This window comes from Eptesicus fuscus, chromosome 21 (assembly GCF_027574615.1).
Source record: "Eptesicus fuscus isolate TK198812 chromosome 21, DD_ASM_mEF_20220401, whole genome shotgun sequence".
Taxonomy (NCBI): Eukaryota; Metazoa; Chordata; class Mammalia; order Chiroptera; family Vespertilionidae; genus Eptesicus; species Eptesicus fuscus.
In genome coordinates this window covers 5,315,042-5,335,998 of record NC_072493.1, presented here as the reverse complement: position 1 = coordinate 5,335,998, position 20,957 = coordinate 5,315,042, and the positions used below count along the sequence as shown (strand labels likewise).

At 56.3% G+C, this 20,957-nt stretch overlaps 2 protein-coding genes across 2 annotated transcripts in view; both read right to left on the bottom strand.

Annotated features, from left to right (window-relative positions):
• SIAH1 (siah E3 ubiquitin protein ligase 1) overlaps window positions 1-20,957 on the bottom strand; it is a 265,381-nt gene that overhangs the window by 162,610 nt on the left and 81,814 nt on the right. The window lies entirely within an intron of this gene.
• LOC103295899 (developmental pluripotency-associated 5 protein-like) lies at window positions 18,395-18,741 on the bottom strand. Its single transcript, XM_008152380.3, has one exon. It carries the CDS (start codon window positions 18,739-18,741, stop codon window positions 18,400-18,402), a length of 342 nt encoding a protein of 113 aa, XP_008150602.2. The 3' UTR covers window positions 18,395-18,399.

Here is a 20,957-nt window from a genome sequence, read left to right as displayed (position 1 = left end):
AGGACCCCTGGGAGAGGGGGTACCCCTTCCCCTTGCCCCCGCCCACCCGTCGAGTCGGATCCATCCTCATTCCTCCCCTGACCTCCTGGGAGGAGGCCGCACTCTGAGTTGTCTGCTCTTTGCCTCTTACAGGTTCTACCATTTAGGCAAGTTCCCTTCCCTTTCTGTTTTTTTTTTAATCCTCACCCGAGGATATTTTTCCATTGATTTTTAGAGAGAGTGGAAGAGAGAGGGAGAGACAGAGAGAAACGTCGATGTGAGAGAAACACATCGATTGGTTGCCTCCTGCACACCCTTCGACCAGGGCCAGGCCAGGGAGGAGCCTGCAACACAGGTATGTGCCCTTAACCAGAATTGAACCCAGACCCTTTGGTCCATAGGCCGACACTCTATCCACTGAGCCACACTGGCAAGGGCCCCTTACCTTTCTGTCTAGGGGAGTCATCACCTCTCCCTGCTCACAGGAGGGAGTCTGGCTGGATGGAAGTGTCAGGTCATGCGTTTGGGATCCTGGCTGGTTGATTTGCTCCTGACCCCCAGGGTTGGGAACCCCAGCGACCTCAGTGCTCCATACTCACTGCAGGGAGGTGGTGTGTGTAGTTGTGCATGTGTGTGTGCGTGTGCATGTGCATGTGCATGTGCGTGTGCACAGGTCCTGGCTCCCGGGTCCTCTTTGCAAGGGGCAGATGAGCAAGGGCAGACAGCCTCAGTGTCCAAGAACAGAGCAACAGCTCAATGACATGGGTGTATTCACAGACCACCGGGCTGCTACAAGGACTGGTCTAGACTTTTGCATGCCAACAGGGATCCTGGCGAATGGCTAAGTAATACACACAGTAGGATCGCCTTTATGCCAAGACATTGATATAAAATAACGGTACACATTTTCTGAGGGAAAGTATATCAGTCCATCCATCCATCCACCCATCAATCATCCATCTACCTGTATTCAGGGAAAGGACAGAGCAGGCTCAGAACCACACATCCACTTAGTGGCTTAAATGCTTAAGAACATCACGAGAAGGCCCCTTGCTCTCCATCCTCATTCTTAGATGACATCCATGCACAGTGGCAGCTGGGTTGGGGAGCAGGACAAAGGAGATGTTAGCTCTATCAGAATGTTCTAATTTTATTTTATTTTAAATACTAGAGGCCTGGTGCACAAAAATGCATGCACTCGGGGGGTCCCTCAGCCCAGCCTGCACCCTCTCAAAGTCCGGGAGTCCTTAGGGGATGTCCTACTGACAGCTTAGGCCCGCTCCCCCTACGCTGTAGTCTGGCCTCCCCCTGAGGGAGGCGGCTGAGCAGGCCCCCCAATTGCCCCTCCGCTGCCACTGGTCACTGCCACCGCCCCTCCCCCCCTCCCGCCCTGCCCACTGCCATTCTCTCCCTCTTCCCGCTGGTACGTGCCTTGGCTGGCCTGGTGCTGCCTGCTCACCAGCCCCACCCCCCGCTGACTGGTCATTCTGCTGTTCGTCCATTTGCATATTATGCTTTTGTAATATAGGATATTTTTATTTATTGATTTCAGAGAGGAAGGGAGAGGGAGAAAGAGAGGGAGAAACATCAAAGATGAGAGAGAATCATGGATCGGCTGCCTCCTACATGCCCCGCACTCGGGATCAAGCCCACAACTCAGGCATGTGCCCTGACCTGGAATCAGACCATGACCTCCTGGTTCAAAGGTCGATGCTCAACCACTGAGCCTCACAGGCCAGGCAGAATGTTCTAGTTTTAACAAGTTGTTTATTAGGCGAGTGTAGACGCCTGGCACCCACGTTGCTTCAGGTGCTCTGTCCTGGACCCCCAAAGCTCCTGCCAGCCCACGGCCACCCTGGCCTCAGCCACCAACCCCTCCCCCCACCCCCTGCCAGCTCTGCTCTCTGTACAAAGAGGGATTTTAATGAAGTTGCTGTGGGTGGGAGAGAATTACGGGTTCTTCATCTGATTTCTGCTATGGGAAGTCCTGGGGGAAGGAAAGTCTTGTTTAACTCAATTCATAACACGATTAATCCAACCATAACCCTTCCTAGGACTTGCAAGGAGAGAGGGAATTCATTACCAGCCCGCCTCTAAGCGGCAGATCCTCCCTCTCGCATGCCGGCAGGTGGACTCCCTGGCGGCCCTCCGTCTCTCTCTCCGAAGGTCATGCTCAGAGGCAGGGTCCCAGCACAGAGCTGAGTCACAGGAGCTCAAGTCGGAACTCTCCCTGCTTCTCTCTGCTTCCACGTGGGGCACCGGGGGCCCAGAGAGGGTGCGTCAGTTGTCCAAGGTCGCACAGTCCAAGAGCAGGCGATGGGACTAACTCAACTAACTCCTGATTCTGACATCTGGAGTCCACATGTTGTAAAAAACAGTTTTAAATGTGCTTCTGTAGGTTTACATACTATCATTCTACTAGCTGGACCTGTAGCTGAAGGAAGCGATTCTAAGTTTGTAAAAGTCGTTACCCGCTTACGGCATAATTCATCATTTGAAATCCTGAATCGGGCTCAATGTGTATCATTTGGAGAACAGCCTGCTAACAATCACCTTCAACGGGCTGTTACTCCACCATTACACACGTTTCAAAAGACTCCGCGTGGGTAATACTCGTGCTGAGCCAATGTGTCGGGACGACAATGGCAGATGTAAAGGTGTTTATGAAAATGTATGTGGAATACAAGAGCCTGGGAGAAACAGCCAATTGCCACCCACTTCCCCGCCTTTAATAATCCTTGCTGAGATGTGCTTTACGTCAGTGTAGTTGGAGCATGATATTCATATGTCTCTTTTTTTATTCTTTTCCTCCAAATATTTTGAATGTGCTACTATTATTTTTTAAAATATTTTCTATTGATTTCAGAGAGAGGGAGGGAGAGGGGGAAAGAGAGAGAGAGAGATAGAAACATCCATGATGAGAGAGAATCATCGATCGGCTGCCTCCTGCATCCCCCCTACTGGGGATGGAGCCCGCAGTCTGGGCCTGTGCCCCGACTGGGAATCGAACCGTGACCTCTGGTTTATAGGTCAACAGTCAATCACTGAGCCATGCCAGCCGGGGTGTTACTATTACTTTTTAATCAATAAACTTTAATTTGGAAAAAGTGATTTCCCTTATCATCTTAGGTCAGTTGCCCTGTGAAGTAATGCCACACGTCTCTTCTCAGCCCATGGCTTACCCGCCTCCGTCCGTCGAGTGACGGGGCACGATAGCGGCTACGGCGGGCACTCTGGGTCATGGCTCGTTTCTGCCCGGGTCCCCCACGACCATAAAGCCGTGTGCATGGACACTGTGGGCCGGTGGGCGGTGCGGGTGGTTCAGGATTTTCTGTCAGCTACCAGCTCCACGGTTTTGGCCGCATCTGCATGAAGCTTGGGTTATCCTTGACTGGAAAAGGCGACTCAGATTCAGAACCCAAAGACATTTATTTTTTAAAGAAACTTGATGACCACGATCATACACAGAAAACAGCACTCCATTGCCATAACTTCACAACTTTAAAAAGTTACTGCAATGCCTAACAATTAAAATCGTTCTGGGGGTCAGCTGGGGCCCACGTTGGACACGGGTGGTTGGAATGGCACAGGGTTGGGTGTCAGGAAATTGTATCCCGGTCCAAGCTCTTCCTCCGGCTTCAGAACAGCAGCAGCGAGAAGAACAGCACCCGGCAGACAGGAACCAGGCGTGGTGTTCAATGCTTCCCACAAGTCCTTCTGCTTAATCCTCACGTTTTCAGTGTGGGCCCCAAGGAGCAGACCTTGAGAGGCAGATTCAAGTGCCAATGAGAGTTTAAGGAACTGCATTCAGGAGAAGCAAGAAGCTAATGGCACACTCGGGGGTTTGGTGTGGTTTTAGGGAGCTCGTGGGACAGGCCCTACAGTCAGGGGGACATTCCCCGTGTCCCTCGGGCTATAGGAAAAAGGCACCTGCATTCGTTGTCAGAGACTCAAGTCAATATAACTTCCTCCAGAGACACGTATTGCCTCAGTTTAACCAAAGATCACAAGAGGGGCTTCCGGAAGGGCTGCATCCAGGTGACAAACAGCGTCCTCAGAGTCTCGTTTCCATCTCTGCCCTGAGCTGCTGTTACCTTGGATTCTACCAGGATGCAGGCTCTCCCCACCACAGACAGGGTGGCCCCAGGCTTACGTCATGCCTGATTACAGCCACGGTGACGGAGGGAACCACTTTCTCATAGCTCCTCCAAAACCCCCAGGGAAAGCTCTCATTGGCCCAGAGCAGTGGTCGGCAAACTCCTTAGTCAACAGAGCCAAATAGCAACAGTACAATGATTGAAATTTCTTTTGAGAGCCCAATTTTTTAAACTTAAACTTCTTCTAACGCCACTTCTTCAAAATAGACTCGCCCAGGCCGTGGTATTTTGTGGAAGAGCCACACTCAAGGGGCCAAAGAGCCGCATGTGGCTCGCGAGCCGCGGTTTGCCGACCATGGGCCCAAAGTGAGTCACATGACTATTCCTAAAGCAATCACTCAGGCCAGGAGATGTGCTCTGATTGGCTAGACTTGGCTACGCCCATCGCTGGATACCGCGGAGTGGGAATGAGTCAGGCTTGTCTGAGCTCCAGGCACTGAGATGGGGTGGGGGGGAGGGGTTGGAGACCCCCTGAAAGAGAGGCTGGTCCGCAGGAAACACGTGCCCAGCCCCACCTGTCTGCTCCCCAAGTTTGCTCTGCGGGTCAGGGAGAAGTGCAGAGGACAGCAGCCAGCCCAACACTTCTAAATGTGCTGACGGCGCCTGGGGGTGGCGGGGGGCGATGGGTTCCCACTGGCAGCCCGGAATGCAATCAACTCGCCGCTTTTGCCAACCCCAGCACCTGTCATATTTCATCTTCTTTTAAATAACTTCAAGGATATGAAAGTCATAAAAGCACACCCAGGTGGGGTCGGAAGTCACGGGCTCCCGTGCGCAGGGCTGTGGCTCTCTGGCCCTGTCCCCGGCCAGGCGTCTGCGTGGAGCTGCGCACAACCCCAGCCACTATTCCAATGAGGCTCCTGGGTGTGGGGGACATACATCCCCGCTGCCGCCCGCCAGCCCGCCCGCCCGGACGTATCAGAGTGAAAGGGACGCGGGAGAGGACCCTCTTCGTAATTGTTACATATTTCTTTGACCTCGCAGCCGCCGGAGTTGGCCTTCAAAGGGAAAATGTTGCTGAACAGCACGGAAACGTTTTAATGAACGCCACGGGGTTTCCCGATCCCTGCTAACGAGCGGGGAAGAGCGGCCTGCAGGAGCCTCTGTCTGCAGGAAGCAGCCCGCGTGATGGAGGCGGTGGCGTGGGGCCGGCCCGCGCCTGGGAACAGAAAACAAATGCCTCGTCCCTAACGCCACCCCCAGCGGACGCTTCAGGGCCCGGCCGAGCCTCCTTTGCACCTTGGTTTGTGCTCCCCGTCAATACGGCAGCTGAAGGGAGGTTTACTGACTTCCATGAAGAGTGGCGGAAGCAATATTCAAAAAGATGAGACTCGACAGAAAGCTCATCTCTCCCCGGCTCTTCACCTGCCATTGTGGTCAGGAGGAGGCGTGATGGGGAAGGCCCATTCTTGCCAGCACATGCCGTGTGTGTGTGTGTGTGTGTGTGTGTGTGTGTGTGTGTACACATGTGCGTGCGTGTGCCCTGCCCTCGGTATCCCCACATGAACAGCCCACAGTCCGCCCCGGGGCTGGGGTGCGCTCCACTGACCCCACACTCCTGAAATCGATCGGAAGCCCAAAAAAGGAAAAAGCAATTTAAGGAGGCCAGCTATTTGCTTGTAGGCCCGGGAGCCTTCTCCTTGTGAGCTTATTAAAGGGAAGAGCAGGGAAGAGAACAGTCTACTAACTGCATGCAATAAACACACCAAATATGCTTTAGTTCTGCCTGAGAACGGAAGGGCCGGGGTGACAGAGACAGAGGGGGAAAGACACACGTGGCTAAGCACCGAGTCACAGAGCCGGGCGTGACAGTGGCAACGCAACGAGGCAGTGCCCGTCCGTGAAGGGCAAAGGGCTCACATCGGTCACCTGTCCACGGACCCCCTGCCCCAGGGCGGGCACTGTTCACACCCCTCCATATGGGTTCGGACACGAGGTCTTTTTATTCCAATTGGGAAAACGCCCAGCGCTTCCAGTTCTTATTGAAATGATGGGATTTGGGATCATTCTCCAACATCCTCACCCTTCTCGGGATGGAGCTGGTCTTGGCCATGTTCTCCTGAAATCTGTGCTGCAGTGTAGCTCCTTCTGTCTGGTGACTCGCCTGTGTTGATGAAACCCAAGATTGTGTGTGTGACAGAGAGAGAGAGAGGAAGAGAGAGAGAGGCGTTCCCCCAATGAAAATGGGATCACACTATAAAAACGTTTGCAATCACACACCACCACCATCTTTCCAGAAGCTGTAGGTGTGTATCCCTACGCCATTGCGAACGACGGGGCCGTGGTTTACTTCGTCCGTCCTTCCTGTTTCCCCCAAACCCTCCAGCTGCGACCGCTTTAGAACGAGCTCAGCCAGACTGGCTGCCGAACCGCTGCCCTTACCGCTGGAGGGTGCCCTGGGCTGCGTTTCTCCGGCCGGCAGCCGGCCCGCGGAAGGTGCCTGCGGCGGACACCTGCCAGGCGGTTGCCGTGCTGGGCGCTGGAGGGTGTGGGCCGGGGACGTGTGAAATGTTCTGGGCACAGGGAGGGGACACGGGGTAAACCTGTCCCCAGAGGAGTCAGGATGGGGTCACGCAGGCGGGGACACCCCACTCAGGCTGGAAGACGAAGTGGGAAGCCAACTCTGAAAGACGTGAGTTTGGCTCCTGGCCCCAGAGAGGCCGTTCTGGACATCTCACCGACCTGGCACCGCTCTCGAACGACTCGACCACCTGGGGCGGCACGAGTCCTCGGGCCAGGGCTTCCGGGAAGAGACTGGCCCCGTGGCCAGCTGTAGGGCTTCCTGGACACCACGGTCCTGCCCTTCCTGGTCAGGGCTCTCAGGGGCAGCGTGGTGGTTAATTTCTGAGCCTTCCTCACTGAGCCCCGGATACGGAATGGGTTTCTACGAACCCCTCCCCCGCCCCGCCTGTTAATTGCGTGTGGTCTCCCCCAAGCCCGTCTGACCAGTCCTGGCTGGCAGGATGACTGACAGGTCCCTTGTTACTCCGTCTGCCCGCCCGGCCCGCCATCAGCCCCTCACCTGGGCGGTTTGGGCTCGGAACACGACCTCTCCTGGAGGCCGTCTCAAGGCGATGTTTTCTGCCCTGAAAGAACTCACACGTATTGTTTTTGAAGGAAAGAAAAATCTCCTAATCCAAGTAAAGGAGGAATGGGCTTCTGGCTTTTTCCGGGACGTGTCTAGGAGGCAGGCGTACAATGCTCCCACCGCGGGACTGTCATTTCTGAACACGAGTGTCCGGTCCTGCAGTCGCTGTCACTCCGGAGGCCTCTCGCCGCAGCCCATTTGTTACCATGTCCACCTGATGGTGATGGAAAATGCACGTGCACACGGATGCCTCGTGGGGTTGCCCAGCTCCTGCAATCCCGGAACGCCGCCGAGAGCCCCCGCTCCCCCCAGTGCCACGGGGAAACGCGCTCCGCGGCCTCCCTCACTCCCAGAGCAGAAAATCGGATGGAGACGATTTTTCAACAAATGGACAAACTGAGCTAAACTTAATTTAATTTCAGAAAGGTTGGATCTGGAAATACCATCGCCGATTTCACGTGCCGGGAAAATCGATGCGATGATTTTTTTATCCTCTCCCTTGCTATTCCCTGGCCGGGGCAGCTGCAATAAGTCATCGGGACTGGCCAAACCAATAACCCGGCGCTGGCCCCCTGGCTCATCGGCACCGCCCTCGGGGCTCCGGTGATGGACAGGCCGAGGACCCGGCCCTGCTCAGAGACCCTGTGTCCCTGGAGCAGGACTTGCGCCCCAAGGACAATGTTAATTGCCTGGTGTTCACGTCTGGGCCGGGTGCTGTCCCAAGTGCTTTATTTCCATCAGGGGTGGGAACCGCTGGCCCGGGATACACACGGCCAAGGAATCATTTGGTCTGGCCTGGCCAGGCATTAGGGGTGAGTGAATGAAACGTTCGATCCAATATAGTGGGCTAATTTTTTCCCTCTTGACTTTAATTCTTAAAAAAAATTTTTTTTAAACATTGGTTTCAAAGAGGAAGGGAGAGGGAGAGAGAGAGAGAAACATCAATGAGGAGAGAGAATCAAGGATCGGCTGCCTCCTGCACGTCCCCTACTGGGGATGGAGCCTGCAACCCGGGCCTGTGCCCTTGACCAGAATTGAAGCTGGGACCCGTTAGTTTGCAGGCTGACGCTCTATCCACTGAGCCACACCAGCTAGGGCAGGCAGGCGAATTTTGAAGTGGATGATTTTGCGTGGCCCGCGGACGATGTTATAAATATCCAAATGGCTCTGGGCAGGAAAAGGTTCCCCGTCCCTGCTTGCCGTGATCATCTCCAGGACCCCTCACTGCTCTCTGAACTAGGTACTGAAAGAGAGCCACACCTCTGCTTCACAGAGTTACCAGCGGGGAAACTGAGGCACAGGGGAGACTGCCGTTGCCAAAGAAGCCAGGGTTTGAGAGGGTCCCAGCATGGCTGTCTCAGCAGCCACAACACTGCCTCCGTGGTCCCTGGCAAAGTGTCCTCTTTTTAAAAAATATATTTTATTAATTTCTTACAGAGAGGAAGGGAGAGGGATAGAGAGTTAGAAACATCAATGAGAGAGAAACATCGACCAGCTGCCTCCTGCACACCTCCTACTGGGTATGTGCCCGCAACCAACGTACCTGCCCTTGACCGGAATTGAACCCGGGACCCTTCAGTCCGAAGGCCGATGCTCTATCCACTGAGCCAAACCGGTCAGGGCTGGGCAAAGTGTCTTCTTGATCTCTTTACTTGAGCGTCTCCAATGGCCTCGGACTCATTACCCCTCCCATCGGAGGCTCTGATGTTGAGAAAGCCCTTCCCCAAACCCACTCGTTCCCACCGCCCCGGAGGTTGTATGTATTACTCAGAGTTTCGTCTTTTGGGGCCAGGGACCTTTTTATAACTAGCACCCAGATCAGAGCACAGCCCGGCTGGTGTGGTTCAGTGACTGAGCACCAACCTATGAACCAGGAGGTCACGGTTCGATTCCCGGTCAGGGCACAGGCCCGGGCTGTGGGCTCGATCCCCAGTCGGGGTGGGGGGACGTGCAGGAGGCAGCCGATCCATGATTCTCTCTCATCCTTGATGTTTCTATCTCTCTCTCCTCCTTTCCTCTCTGAAATCAACAAAAATATATTTTAAAAAAATGGAGCATGGCCAGCTACCCAGAAGCCACTGTGCTCACCCCCCAAAGTGAGTCACCATCTTGACCTCTCACACGATCAGCCACCGTGACGCAGCCACTTACATGGTCTCTGGGTTCAGTCCTCCCATGTGTCTAAGTAAGATCATGGCACAGCTGCGTCTCAATCGGTCAGTTCTAGACACTCTCCTGTGTTCTGCAGCCACAGTTAAGGCTGTGCTGTTTGTCCATAGGTTGACCTAAACGGTGGCGTCAATGACTCAGGTGCCGGTGATTTTATAACAGTGTTTGTTTCCACTAGTGTCCTGGGAGGGTCGCCCTTCCCTGCCGGTTCCGTCGCACGCCTCCCGCACCCGCGAGGAGAATATTCCCAGAGCGTGCGGCGCCGTTCTACTCATCTTCACGCGCACCCCACGGCGGACGGGAGGGTGAGGCCATGATGTGAGGGGCCCGGGAATGCCAAGGAGTCACTCAGCCTAGGGCTAGGCCTTCGGTGGTAGCGATACGAGATAAGACCCCCAAACCCACACGCAGGTCCAGAGGGGAGGCGGCCCCGTGTTCGGTTGTGACTCACATTCCGAGTGTTTGCTTTCACCCAGAGATTTCTGAAGGGCTGCTCCGAGCGAGAGGCAGCGTTTCCTGGAAGATGACTTCAGGATCCGGGAGAGCAGCGTCGAAAGCCCGTGCTGGGGTGTGCGTGTGCGTGTGCGTGTGCATGTGCGTGTGTGTGTGTGTGCTCGTGTGTGTGTGTGTGTTCTCCGATGCGGTGTCATCAAGTCGGTGGCCGGTGGGTGGACGCCAGCCCTCGGCTTTCGGAGGAGGGTGTCCTGAGTGGAAAGCACAGTATGGGAAGGGGTTTCATTTTTTGCGGATTACTCTTTCCCAGGTAGCGTGTGATTGCATTAGTCATCGCGGTCCTCGGAGCAGAATCTCAGACAAAGGGTGAGCGGGGAGGGAGCGCGGAGAATGCTGACCGAACAATAACTCTCGGCCTCCCTAACGCGATTAGATAAATAAATTCAAGCAATATTTTCCGAGACGCCGGAGCCTGATCGGAAAGGCGTGAGGGGGCCCGGGGCCTCGCACGGCCCCCGAGTGGCCAGCAGTGACTGATCGCCGCGGCAGCCAAGGCCGGGCCCCAGGAGGCAGGATCCCCGACGCCTCTGAATTATCTGTGAGCGCTAAGACGCGATTGAAGCCGCCGCCGTCTCCGGTGGGTGGGGAGCGGGACCGTCTTGGCTTTATTTGGCTGCACAATGGGGCGAAAATGGAAATACCCCCGCAGGGGTGTGCCCCCGCCCCGGCGGCCCATTCCGCCAGCTGCCCGTGATGGGAGCCGTGCAGGGCTGCCTCCGGACACGGCGAACCCCCTGACCTCCGGAGTCCAGGCGTCCACGGAGCTGAATCTCAGGTTCCCGTCTCGCGGCCGGCAGGGGGTTATCTAATCCATCCTGTTTTGTTCTCGCGTCCACGCCGACAAAGGCGGCGGGCGCGGTCCTCCAGCGGCTGAACGGATCAAGGTCTGGATGACACATCGGAGAGCAGCGACCCGCTGTCCACATTGTCTGCCGGGGAGCCTTGGCGTCGCTGTTCTCACTTCAGCCCAAGCTCCCCCTCGGAGGCCTTCATTATTCCATTTGCTGGGCGGGCGAAAAGCCAGAAAAACAGAGCAAGAGCCTTCCCTCCTGCCCTCCCCCCCCTCCCCCCAGACCTCGGGGCAGTTGCTCCAGAGAAGAGTGGCCGTCCCCAGTGCTGCCCAGCCACGCCCCAGAAGGAGTCTCGATAGTCAGGTCACGAGAAACTCGGGCCCACAGACACTCCATGGGAGGGGCCGTGTGACACTGGGCTCGGGGGACGTGGGCAGTGGGTGTCACCCCGAAGCTGTGAGCGTGGGAAATGCCAATGTCGCTAAACAAGGTTTCAATCCCAACCTCCCCAGCTGGTGCCTGAGCAAGTCCCTGGGTGTCCAAACCTCAGTCTTCTCACCAACAAAATGGGCGTCCCATGTTCCCACACCACTGGCTCTGTGCCATCCAGGCAGACTGATGACGCTCAGAGGGCAGGGGTGGGGAGGCATTGACCAAAGAGTGTATATGCGTACATGCTTTCCCGTGGGCACAGACAATGGGGTGGGGAAGGCCTGGGGCAGGGTGGGGCCCAGGCAGAGGGGAGCCATGGGGGGAAGCAGGGGGACACCTATTCTCTATCCAACAATAAAGGTAAAAAAACGGGAGGAGGCAGCAAATGAAACGATGGCTGGGCACATTGCGGGCCGTGTGCAAAGGCGAGGGGTACTGCGCTCTTTGGCATCTGGGCGGAGCCCCCATCGCATGACTTTCCGGGGGGGCCCTGATGACCTTGTGTTCTCACCCCGTTCTCTGCCTGAGACGTTCTCCCCGACCCTGCCTGTCTGACGTCAGCCCACCCCTCACAGGTTGAGGGCCCTTCCCCGTGGTCTTCACGAACATGCTTTCTCCCACCGCCTGGCCCACGTGTGGGTCCCCAGCCCCGTGCCAGGCGAGGGGGTGGTCCCGACAGGGGCCCGCGGGGGGCTGGGAGGCGGGCTCTGTCTTGGATAATGAACACCAACCATCATGAGCCTGGGAACGCCCCGAGGACAGGGATGGAGGCTGGTCGCCCCACTGCGGGCCGCCCCCGAGTTAGAATCAGATGTGACTCGTGGAGGGCCTGCTGCGCCGCCCACACGCGCACCACGCTGAGCTGGTGCCTCCTCACGTTCCCCATTCTGGGCCCCTCCCTCGCCTCACCCTCGCCCCAGCTCTGTCGCCATGTGCCAGGCGTGCAAGGAGCTCAGAGGGGACAGCGAAGTGTGGCTGTTGCCTTATTAGGAGGGACGAAGGCGCAGCATAAGCAGCGGTAGGCATTTTTCTGTAGTCATGTGAACAGCAAACATTTTCTGACTTATTCCAGGCACCGTGCGGGACACCGCGGATTCGGATGGGTGAGGCCTGTGGAGAGCGCAGAGCCCAGAGGAGGAGGAGGGGGCCATGGCACGGAGGCGCAGGGCCGTGGGAGGACACCGAGGAGACAGACAGTGCGGAGCTGCAAGTCGGGAAGGCTTCTCGGAGGAGGCAGCATCCAGCTGAGACCTGAGAAGGGAGAAGGAGCTGGCCAGGTAAGGGAAGGGTAGAGTTGACTCCAGTCAGAGGGAGCCGAGGTGTGCAGAGCACTGATGGGCTCCTGGAGACCACTTGGCATTGCCCTTGCTGAGAGCAGGTGGGCAGTGGCAGGTGGGGTGAGGGGGTCGTCTCCCGGGGCACCCGGAATTGCCCCTGCGATAGGTTCTGCTGTCACCATATCCAACCACAGACGAGGGAAGAAGCTCCGAGAGGCGGGGCAGCTGGTTCAGGGACTAATATTGAAATGTTGACCTTGACCAGTGTGGTTCCAAAGGCTTTGCCCTTTGGCCCTGGGAGGTGTGCGGAGGGTGGGGGGTGTGGGGGGGTGTGGGGGGGTGGGAGGGGTGGGGGGTGTGGGAGGGGTGGGGGCTGTGGGGGTGTGGGGGGTGTGGGAGGTGTGGGGGGTGTGGGGGGTGTGGGGGGGTGGGGGGTGTGCGGGGGGGTGGGAGGGGTGGGGGGTGTGGGGGGTATGGGGGGTGTGGGGGGTGTGGGGGGTGTGGGGGCTGTGGGGGGTGTGGGGGGTGTGGGAGGGTCCCCTGGGAGGGGCGGGGTAGCACAGGGGCCTGACGGCCTGCTTCCGCCATGGATGAGCTCCGTGACTTCGGGCGAGGGAACTACGTCACTGCTCTGAGATCAGACCCTTCCGCTGACCGGTGGCCACGCGAGTGACATCCGCTCCGTGCGGCAGGGCACCTTGCGAGGATGAGATGCGTTAGTGCTGGTGAAGCGGCTCTGCTTCTCGACAGTCTGGCACGTGGAAAGGGCCTGTTAGGTGCTGGCTGTTAGTGTTGGAGGCCTTGGGAGGAAGCAAACATCGCCACTCAATTTGGAGGGATCGCAGTCCTGGAGCCGAGAGGCGCTGGCGTGGGGGTGCCGAGAGGCCGTGCGTGCAGGGGAAACGCCACGTTGCCGGCAGGCTGCCAGCCTGGGGGCGCGGGCTCTGCCCCCTTCCGGGCTGGGCTGTGTCCCCTGAAGCTGCCTGCAGACGGGAGGGGACGTGCTGCCCGCAGAAGGGCTGGCTGCCCCTGAGAACGATATAGATTTCTCTCGCGCGCGTCAGGGACCCGCATCCCAGGGAGGCCGTCGTATTGACCGGCCCCGCGGGGACGTGTGGTTGCCAAGGGCAATGCAATCAGCGTGGTCGGCTCATTCCTTCTCCCCGGCTCCCAGGGTCTCTGTCCCCAACTGTGAGTGGTTGAGGGCACTTCCAGAACTTTCTGTTTTCCTTCCCTGGAGGAGGGGGAGCCAGATGGGAGGGCCTGCGTGGGAGCGAGCGGCTGGAGGAGGGACCAGTCCGGAGCTCCCTGATCTTGGGGGCGAAGAAGACGGTTTGCCAAGGGCCCTGGGTGCCCCAGGAAGCACGCAGCCCCAGCCTCAGGGTATCTGTGGAGCACCAGGCAGGAGAGCATCACCCCAGTCCCCCTCCTAAGCCAGGGAGCCCGCCCCGAGGCCGAGCACTCCTTTGGGTTACTTGTCCCACCTCTGTCTGTGCCGGCGCCTCTGGCAGAGGAGTCCCCCTAGGAGCGGAGGGACGGGGATGGCTGAAGCAGCCCCGGAGGCTTCTGGGAAGAGGGGGCATGTGGGTAGGTGCTGGGGAGGATGGGGTGGTTTGCGGCGTCTCTGGGGCATGCATTCCTGTTGCAGGGAAATGGGGCTGGGGCGGCCCAGCCTGGTTGTAGAGGTGAGTGGGGTGGGGGTGACCCAGTTAGAAGAGAAGGTCGGCGGAGAGCCTTGGAGGCCGCGATGAGGCCTTTGCCTCTTTTGGTCCTGCCTCTGTCTCAGCCGCACCTCTGCAGCGGAGTCTGAACGTCCCCTCCAGGTGTCCAAACTCACAGCGGGGCCCTGGCCGGTGTGGCTCAATGGATAGAGCATCGGCCTGTGGACCTAAGGGTCCTGGCTTCGATTCCGGTCAAGGGCATGTACCTCGGTTGCAGGCTCCTCCCCAGCCCGGGCCCTGGTCCACCTCATACACATCAATGTTTCTCTCCCTTTCCCGCTCTCTTCCACTCTGTCTAATCAGTGGAAAAATATCCTCGGGGGAGAATTTAAAATAATAATAATAATCATAATAATAAAGAAATAAACTCACAGCTGGTGCGTGGTCCTGGGAAGCTCCCGGTCAGCCGTCGCCCAGACGGCCCGGTACCTGGTGGGGTCTGACGGGGGAAAGCGGAGTCGCGGCGGGGGAGCGCGGGGAGGAGACACGGCCAGGCGCCCCGAGTGTGGAGGGGAGCTCTCGCTGTCTCGCTCTAATTAAGTGCCAAGTGGTTATTAAACAACACATTCGCAGAATTCTGACAACTGCGTGCGGACCGCGCCGCGCCTGCCGCGCCTGCTCCCCCGTAAATACACTTGTAATACTCCGCTGGCTTTTAATTAACCCGACGCGCCCACCAGCCCATTTATCTCCGAGGAAGACGGTTGCTCTGTGTGCCATACGTGTCAATAGATAATTAAAATGTTTTTCTTCCAGGATGAGCAGGGAGATGGGATCTATGCATTTCAGAACCTTATTATTTTAAAAAATGTTATTTATTGAGGCTTAAACACTTGTTACTTGGTAACTATATAGCGAGCGTGTCTCTTTAATATCGAAATTAAACCGGCGCCGCCGACAGAATGTGCAGCGTTAGCGACCCTCTTGGGTCATAATTAAATAGCAAAAGTGACAAACATTCAATTCTTGTTTGGAAAACATCCCCCGATCTGGCTCGCTGTCAGCCGGCGTTGGGAGGGCCTGTCCGTGTTTTTCCCGGAGCAGCCGGGCCAGGCCGCTGTGTCTGATGCAGACACCCCAGGGATTCTTCTAGAAATAATGGCCGCAACATGGTTTGGGCACCGCGGAACAGGAGGCAACATGCAGCTGCTTTGGCGAAGAGAGACTTTTCTGGAACTGGCGGCTGGCCAGAGCCCACCCCCAGGGGGTAGACCTGTGTCTGGGGATGTCACCCCCTCAGAGGGGACACCTGCCCGCAGGTAGAAGGCAGCCGGCCCAGGCGGCTCCTTCCTGCTTCTCCAGCTGCCCCAACCTGCCCACCTGGAGGGGCTTCATGCCACGCTGCCGGCTAATGGCCTGGCTTCTTACCCCGTTCCCAGCAGCCCCGGCTGTGGGGTGAATGTGTGTCCCTCACAGATGCTGGTGTTTTAACTCCCAGGACCTGTGAATAGGGCTGATGTCACACAGTAGTGCGGCCTGGGATGGTCAGACAACAGACATGTGGTCTCCCGTTTCTGGAGGCTGGACGTGCGAGATCAAGGTGTGGGCAGGGCTGGTTTCTCCTGAGGCCTCTCTCCCGGGCTTGCAGGCGGCCGCCTTCTAACCCTAAGTCCTCATGTGATCCATTGAGGACACTGGCCGTATTGGATTAGGGCCCGCCTTTATAACCTCGTTTAACCTTAATCACCTCTTTCGAGGCCCTGTTTCCAGTCCTGGCCAGTGTGCTTAGTGGTTAGAGCATTGGCCCAAGAAACAAAGGGCCATAGGTTTGATTACTGGTCAAGGGCACATACCTGGGTTGCAGGTTCGATCCCTGGCCCCGGTCAGGGCTTGTGTGGGAGGCAAGCGATCAATGTATCCCTCTCATATCAACGTCTCTCTCTCTCTCCTTGCCCCCCTCCCTTCCACTCTCTCTCTAAAAACCAGTGGGGAAAAAACCCTCGTGTAAGATTAGCAACAACAACAGTAGCCCTGTCTCCAAATGGCATCCCACCAGGGAGGGCGAGGGCGTCAGCATCCGGACCTTCGTGGCGGGTGGGGCACGGTTCAGTCACAGCAGGGACTCAAGGTGCCCTGCCTACAAGCCAGGGAGGGACAAAGCACGGTCCCCCGTCAGTTAAAGGGACAGAGCAGAGTAACGTGGGGTGCACACGCAGTCCCCTGGGGTGATGGAAGAAAGAAACAATGCCATCCCGCCACTTCCTTCTAAACTCCAGTCTTTGTGTTTTTGTCATGTACAAAATAGTAACATAGTAGCACATGTATGTGACTTACAAATAACATGCGCACTTATTGGGGGGTTGTCCACGTTCAAAACATGTTGGCCGTGTGGTCCGCGTGGAGAGTGCTGCCCTAAGGGAGGGGATCGGTGCCGGAAAGTCAGCCGGGGAGGGGGAGGGGCTTCTGTGGAGGAGGCTTCCACACGTGAGCCCGAGGAGCACACGCTAAGGCTATGGAAGATTCAACCAGCACAAGAGCGGGGCGCAAGGACCGGTCTCCCGGGCCTCGGGCCCCGCCTGGGGTTACAGAAGACGGCAGGGCACACGCCACGGCGGCCGGTGCTGTGACCTCCTCCGGGCAGAGGCCTGGTTCCTCTCGCCCCGAGGCCCCTGTGCTGGCATCGTGCCTGCCCACAGGGAGGTCGCAGGGCGTGGGGGAGGGGGACGGCATGGCACGTGGGGCAGAGCCTGGGGGCGGCAGCACCTGGGACCCTTTCTCCCCCAGCCGCTCCATCCTGAGAGTGACAGGGGGGCTGCGGGTCAGGAGGGGGAGAGGGAGAGGAGCAGGGAGGCCTCAGGGGGAGGGGTGGGTACCAGAAACACCCCGGAGGAGGGCGTGGGAGAAGCAGAGATGGAGATGGTCAGGGGCTGAATGGGGAGTAGGAGGTCGGGCACAGAGAGGCCGGCGAAACCAAAAGACCGATCTGGCGCCGCTGACGATGGCGCAGATGCGCGGCGATTTTGTCGTGCATCGGAACTGCGGTGTGTTTAGGGCTTCGCTTATCTTTTTGTTTAAATATATTTTTATTGCTTTCAGAGAGGAAGGGGGAGGGGGAGAGAGAGAGAGAAACATCAGTGATGAGAGAGAATCATGGATCGGCTGCCTCCTGCACGCCCCACACTGGGGATGGAGCCCACAATCTGGGCCTGTGCCCTGACCGGGAATCTAACCATGACCTCCTGGTTCATAGGTCGTCGCTCAACCACGGAGCCAGGCCGGCCAGGTGGCCTGCTGATCTTGCCCACTCATTTGAATAAACATCTTTGAGTCCTTTCCATCTCGAAATGTGGACATTGTGTTCTAGGTTCCAGAGCGGGCGGGGCCTGGGGCCTGGGGCGGGCACCAGTCTTCAGGTGGGGGAGTGGGGTGGTCTGGGTCAGCGCGCCCATGTGGCTGTTCTGGGCCCCTCCCCCTGGCAGCTGGGAACCCACGTTCTCTCCGCCCCGGTAGCTGCCTCGATTCCAGGAGAGAGGAGAGCGTGAGTGAGGAAGGGCCTGGATGCCTCTTCCTCTCCTTCCTGTGTTGCCATAGTATCTCGTTTCCTTGGTAACCGGTGGCCAAGGAGAGGACACTGGGCAGGTGCAGGATTTTGATGGAACTCTCGAAAGAGAGATGTCAGCAAGGACCTTGTCTCTCTTAAAGGAACGCTCGCGCTGAGAGGTGGGGGAGGGAGGGGGGGCGGGTTCCCGGGAGGTGGGAATGTAGACATTTTCTCTCACCCGGACAGAAATGAAGACCGCACTTAGAAGACCACGCCGAGGAATCCGAGCCGGGGAGGCCTCACCTCGCTCCCTGCACCGCTGGGGACGTGGGGCGGGCGGAAGGTCACGATGCTAACGAAGCAGTGATTTCTCCTGGCTCCGTCCCTGGGCTGATATTTGCCGGGATAGCTAAGCACCGTTGGGGGGCGGGGGAGGGTGCCATTTCTCCTGGGAGTGTCTGGTGTCAGCCCTTAACTGTCCCAACAAGGCTGCCCTAGACCTGGGAAATCTTTCTCAGGGCTCAGAGATTTTTGTTTTTTTTTTATTTATTTATTTATTTATTTATTTATTTATTTATTTATTTATTTATTTCGAGGAACTGTTTAACATTTTATTCTTTAATTAGCAACCTTGGGAAAAAGTTACATCAGGACTCATGAGGCAAATGCAAAAATCCACAACAAGCTGTTTTCCCTTTTAGGTGGGGAGCAGACCTACTCCAGATCTGGCCACAGCCTCCTGTCCACATCCTGGTCCCAGGCACGTTGGTTGAAAACTGGCTTCACTTCAGCTAAAGGCCTAGCTCGAGGGCATTCATGGCATCCTCAAGTTTGAGCATCCCTCGCTCCTGCCTCAGGTGGTGCCTCTCGGCCATGGACTGGAGCATCCACTTGGTTCGGAGTTTGTACAAGTAATTGCCATAAACCATGACCTCGGTGAGGTTCGAGGATTCCAGAACCTTCAGCTCGAGCATGGCTCTGCTCACTTGCTCGATGTATGGGATTCGAGATCCTCCAGGGCCAAACATGGCTTCCAGCAGCACCGTCTGGACCTGGAACACCTCAGGATCTCTCAAGTCCTCAGGAACTCTCATCCACGGTGGGATATCTTTCCGTTTCGGCAGCGCCTCCATCTTGAATGCCTCGAAAGGAAAATCACGCTCAGAGTTATGGTAGGCCTAAGAGAGGAACCAGCGCCGCAGCCATGCCAAAGTTGAGCCCTTCTGTTTTGTTTTTTTTGACAGCTAAATGCTGTCAGTCAAAACATCTGTAAGACGTCTGTTCTGTGTCTGAAGCCAGGTTGGCACCCATCGTCCGGAGCCCAGAGGGCTACGTGAATGCTCCCCTGTTGGAGACCGGGTGTAAGCTGACAGAGTCCTTGCACCTGAAGGGACTGATAAGATTCAGTCCCCTGCCCACACAGTGTCCCCTGACTTGTTTTGATGGCACTTTCCTATTGTCAGCAGAATGAGCAGAATGAGAGAGACCTTTCATAGCTTATCAGAAGTCTGTAAATATTTACCGAGAATTTTGCTTCCTGCTTTATCTCCAAGATTTGGAGGAATGGAGAATACATTCCTCTGAGCTGACCTCCCATTCAGTGTTTGTGTATAAAAGGCATTACACAGCTAATAAAGTTGCTGCAGTCTGTCGATGGCTTGCAGTCCTCCCGATCCCGCTTTCCTGTCTTTCTTTTTTTCTCAATTCCCACCTCCCCACCTCAGCCCGGTTCACCTGTCAGGCTGGCCCTGACACTCTCCCTTTGCCTTGCCCTGTCGTCTGCTCATCATAGGAGGGCCGGTCTGTTTCTCCTTCCTGAGCTTGAGTTTTCCTGTTTCTGTTTCTTTTTAAAACGTTTTATTTTTTGGAAGGAGAGATAGGCAACACATAGAGGTTGTATAAAGCCCTTGCCGGTTTGGCTCAGTAGATAGAGCGTCGGCCTGCAGACGGAAGGGTCCCAGGTTCAATTCCGGCCAAGGGCACATGCCTGGGTTGCGGGCTTGATCCCCAGTGTGGGGCGTGCAGGAGGCAGCCGATCCATGATTCTGTCTCATCATGGATGTTTCTATCTCTCTCTCCTTCTCTCTTCCTCTCTGAAATCAATACATATATTTAAAAAAGAATTATAGCAGTGCCAGAGGGTCTATGATGAAAACCCTCCTCAACCTGGAGACGCCCGTTCCCCACCCCACCCCGCCCTCAGCCCAGAGGTGACCATCACATCACCTTGTTAGGAGTCCTCCTCGAGAGAGGAGATGTGTGAGTGCGTGAGTGAGTGTGTCTGCCGGTCTCCCTCCTTCCTCCGCCTTCACTTCCTGGCTCCCTCTCTCTGCAACACAGATGATACAACGTGATCCACGCGGCTCTGCTTGTTACATTTTAAAAAATCACCAATGGATCCTGAGGACCTTCCCCTATATGTTAGAGGATACTGTCTCCTCAACGGATAGGCAATAAAAACCGCAGCGTAGCCATCTGCCGAATTCGTCTACCTCCTCTCTTATGTATTCACCCCAGATTCCCCAAGGCTCCCGGGACAGAGCCAGCACAGAGTGGATGGCTAATGAATGTTTGTCTGTCTAATGAATGAATGAATGAATAAGAATTCTCCATGTCAAGAGAGATCTTGTTTAGAGCATCAGACATATGAAAAGGTCAACTTCATGGAAGCCCCTTTTTTTTTAGTCCTTTGCAAGAGTTTATTTCCGGGTTCTTGTTTATATTCATTCCATTGGTCTGTATGTCTGTATGTCTGACTGTATGCCAGTGCCTCACTGTCTGGCTCCCTCTCGGTCTGTAGTAAGCTTTGAAATCAGGATGTGTCAGTCCTCCAAGTTTCTTTTTCTTCTTCAAGGAACTGTCCAGCTATGGAGACGCTGTGCCTCTGGAAGCGGGCGGAGGTCACACTTGCCAGCACTCACAGGACCCATGGATGTGCTTTGCCACGTGTAAATGAAGCCTCAACAAGTGATGCACAGTTGTGGAGAAAGAGCCTTGCGCCAGCACGTGCAAAGGTCCTGGGGTGGGAGCTGTCTGGGTGTGAGGCAGGAGCAGGAAGAAGCTGGGGTGCAGTGAGTGAGGGAGAGACGCAGAAAGAGCAATCAGAAACGCCATCGGTCAGAGGCCAGAGCGAGGAGTTCAGAGCCTCCGGTGCTTTCCGGGGAACAGTCTGGAGGGGGGTTCGGTGGAAAAGTGACGTATTTGATGGACCAGCCTGACTATGGTGTTCCTCCCAAATTTTAAAAATATGTTTTTATTGATATTAGAGAGAGAGGAAAGGAGAGGGAGAAAGAGAAAGAGAAAGAGAAAGAGAAAGAGAAAGAGAGAGAAACATCAAGGAGAAAGAAAC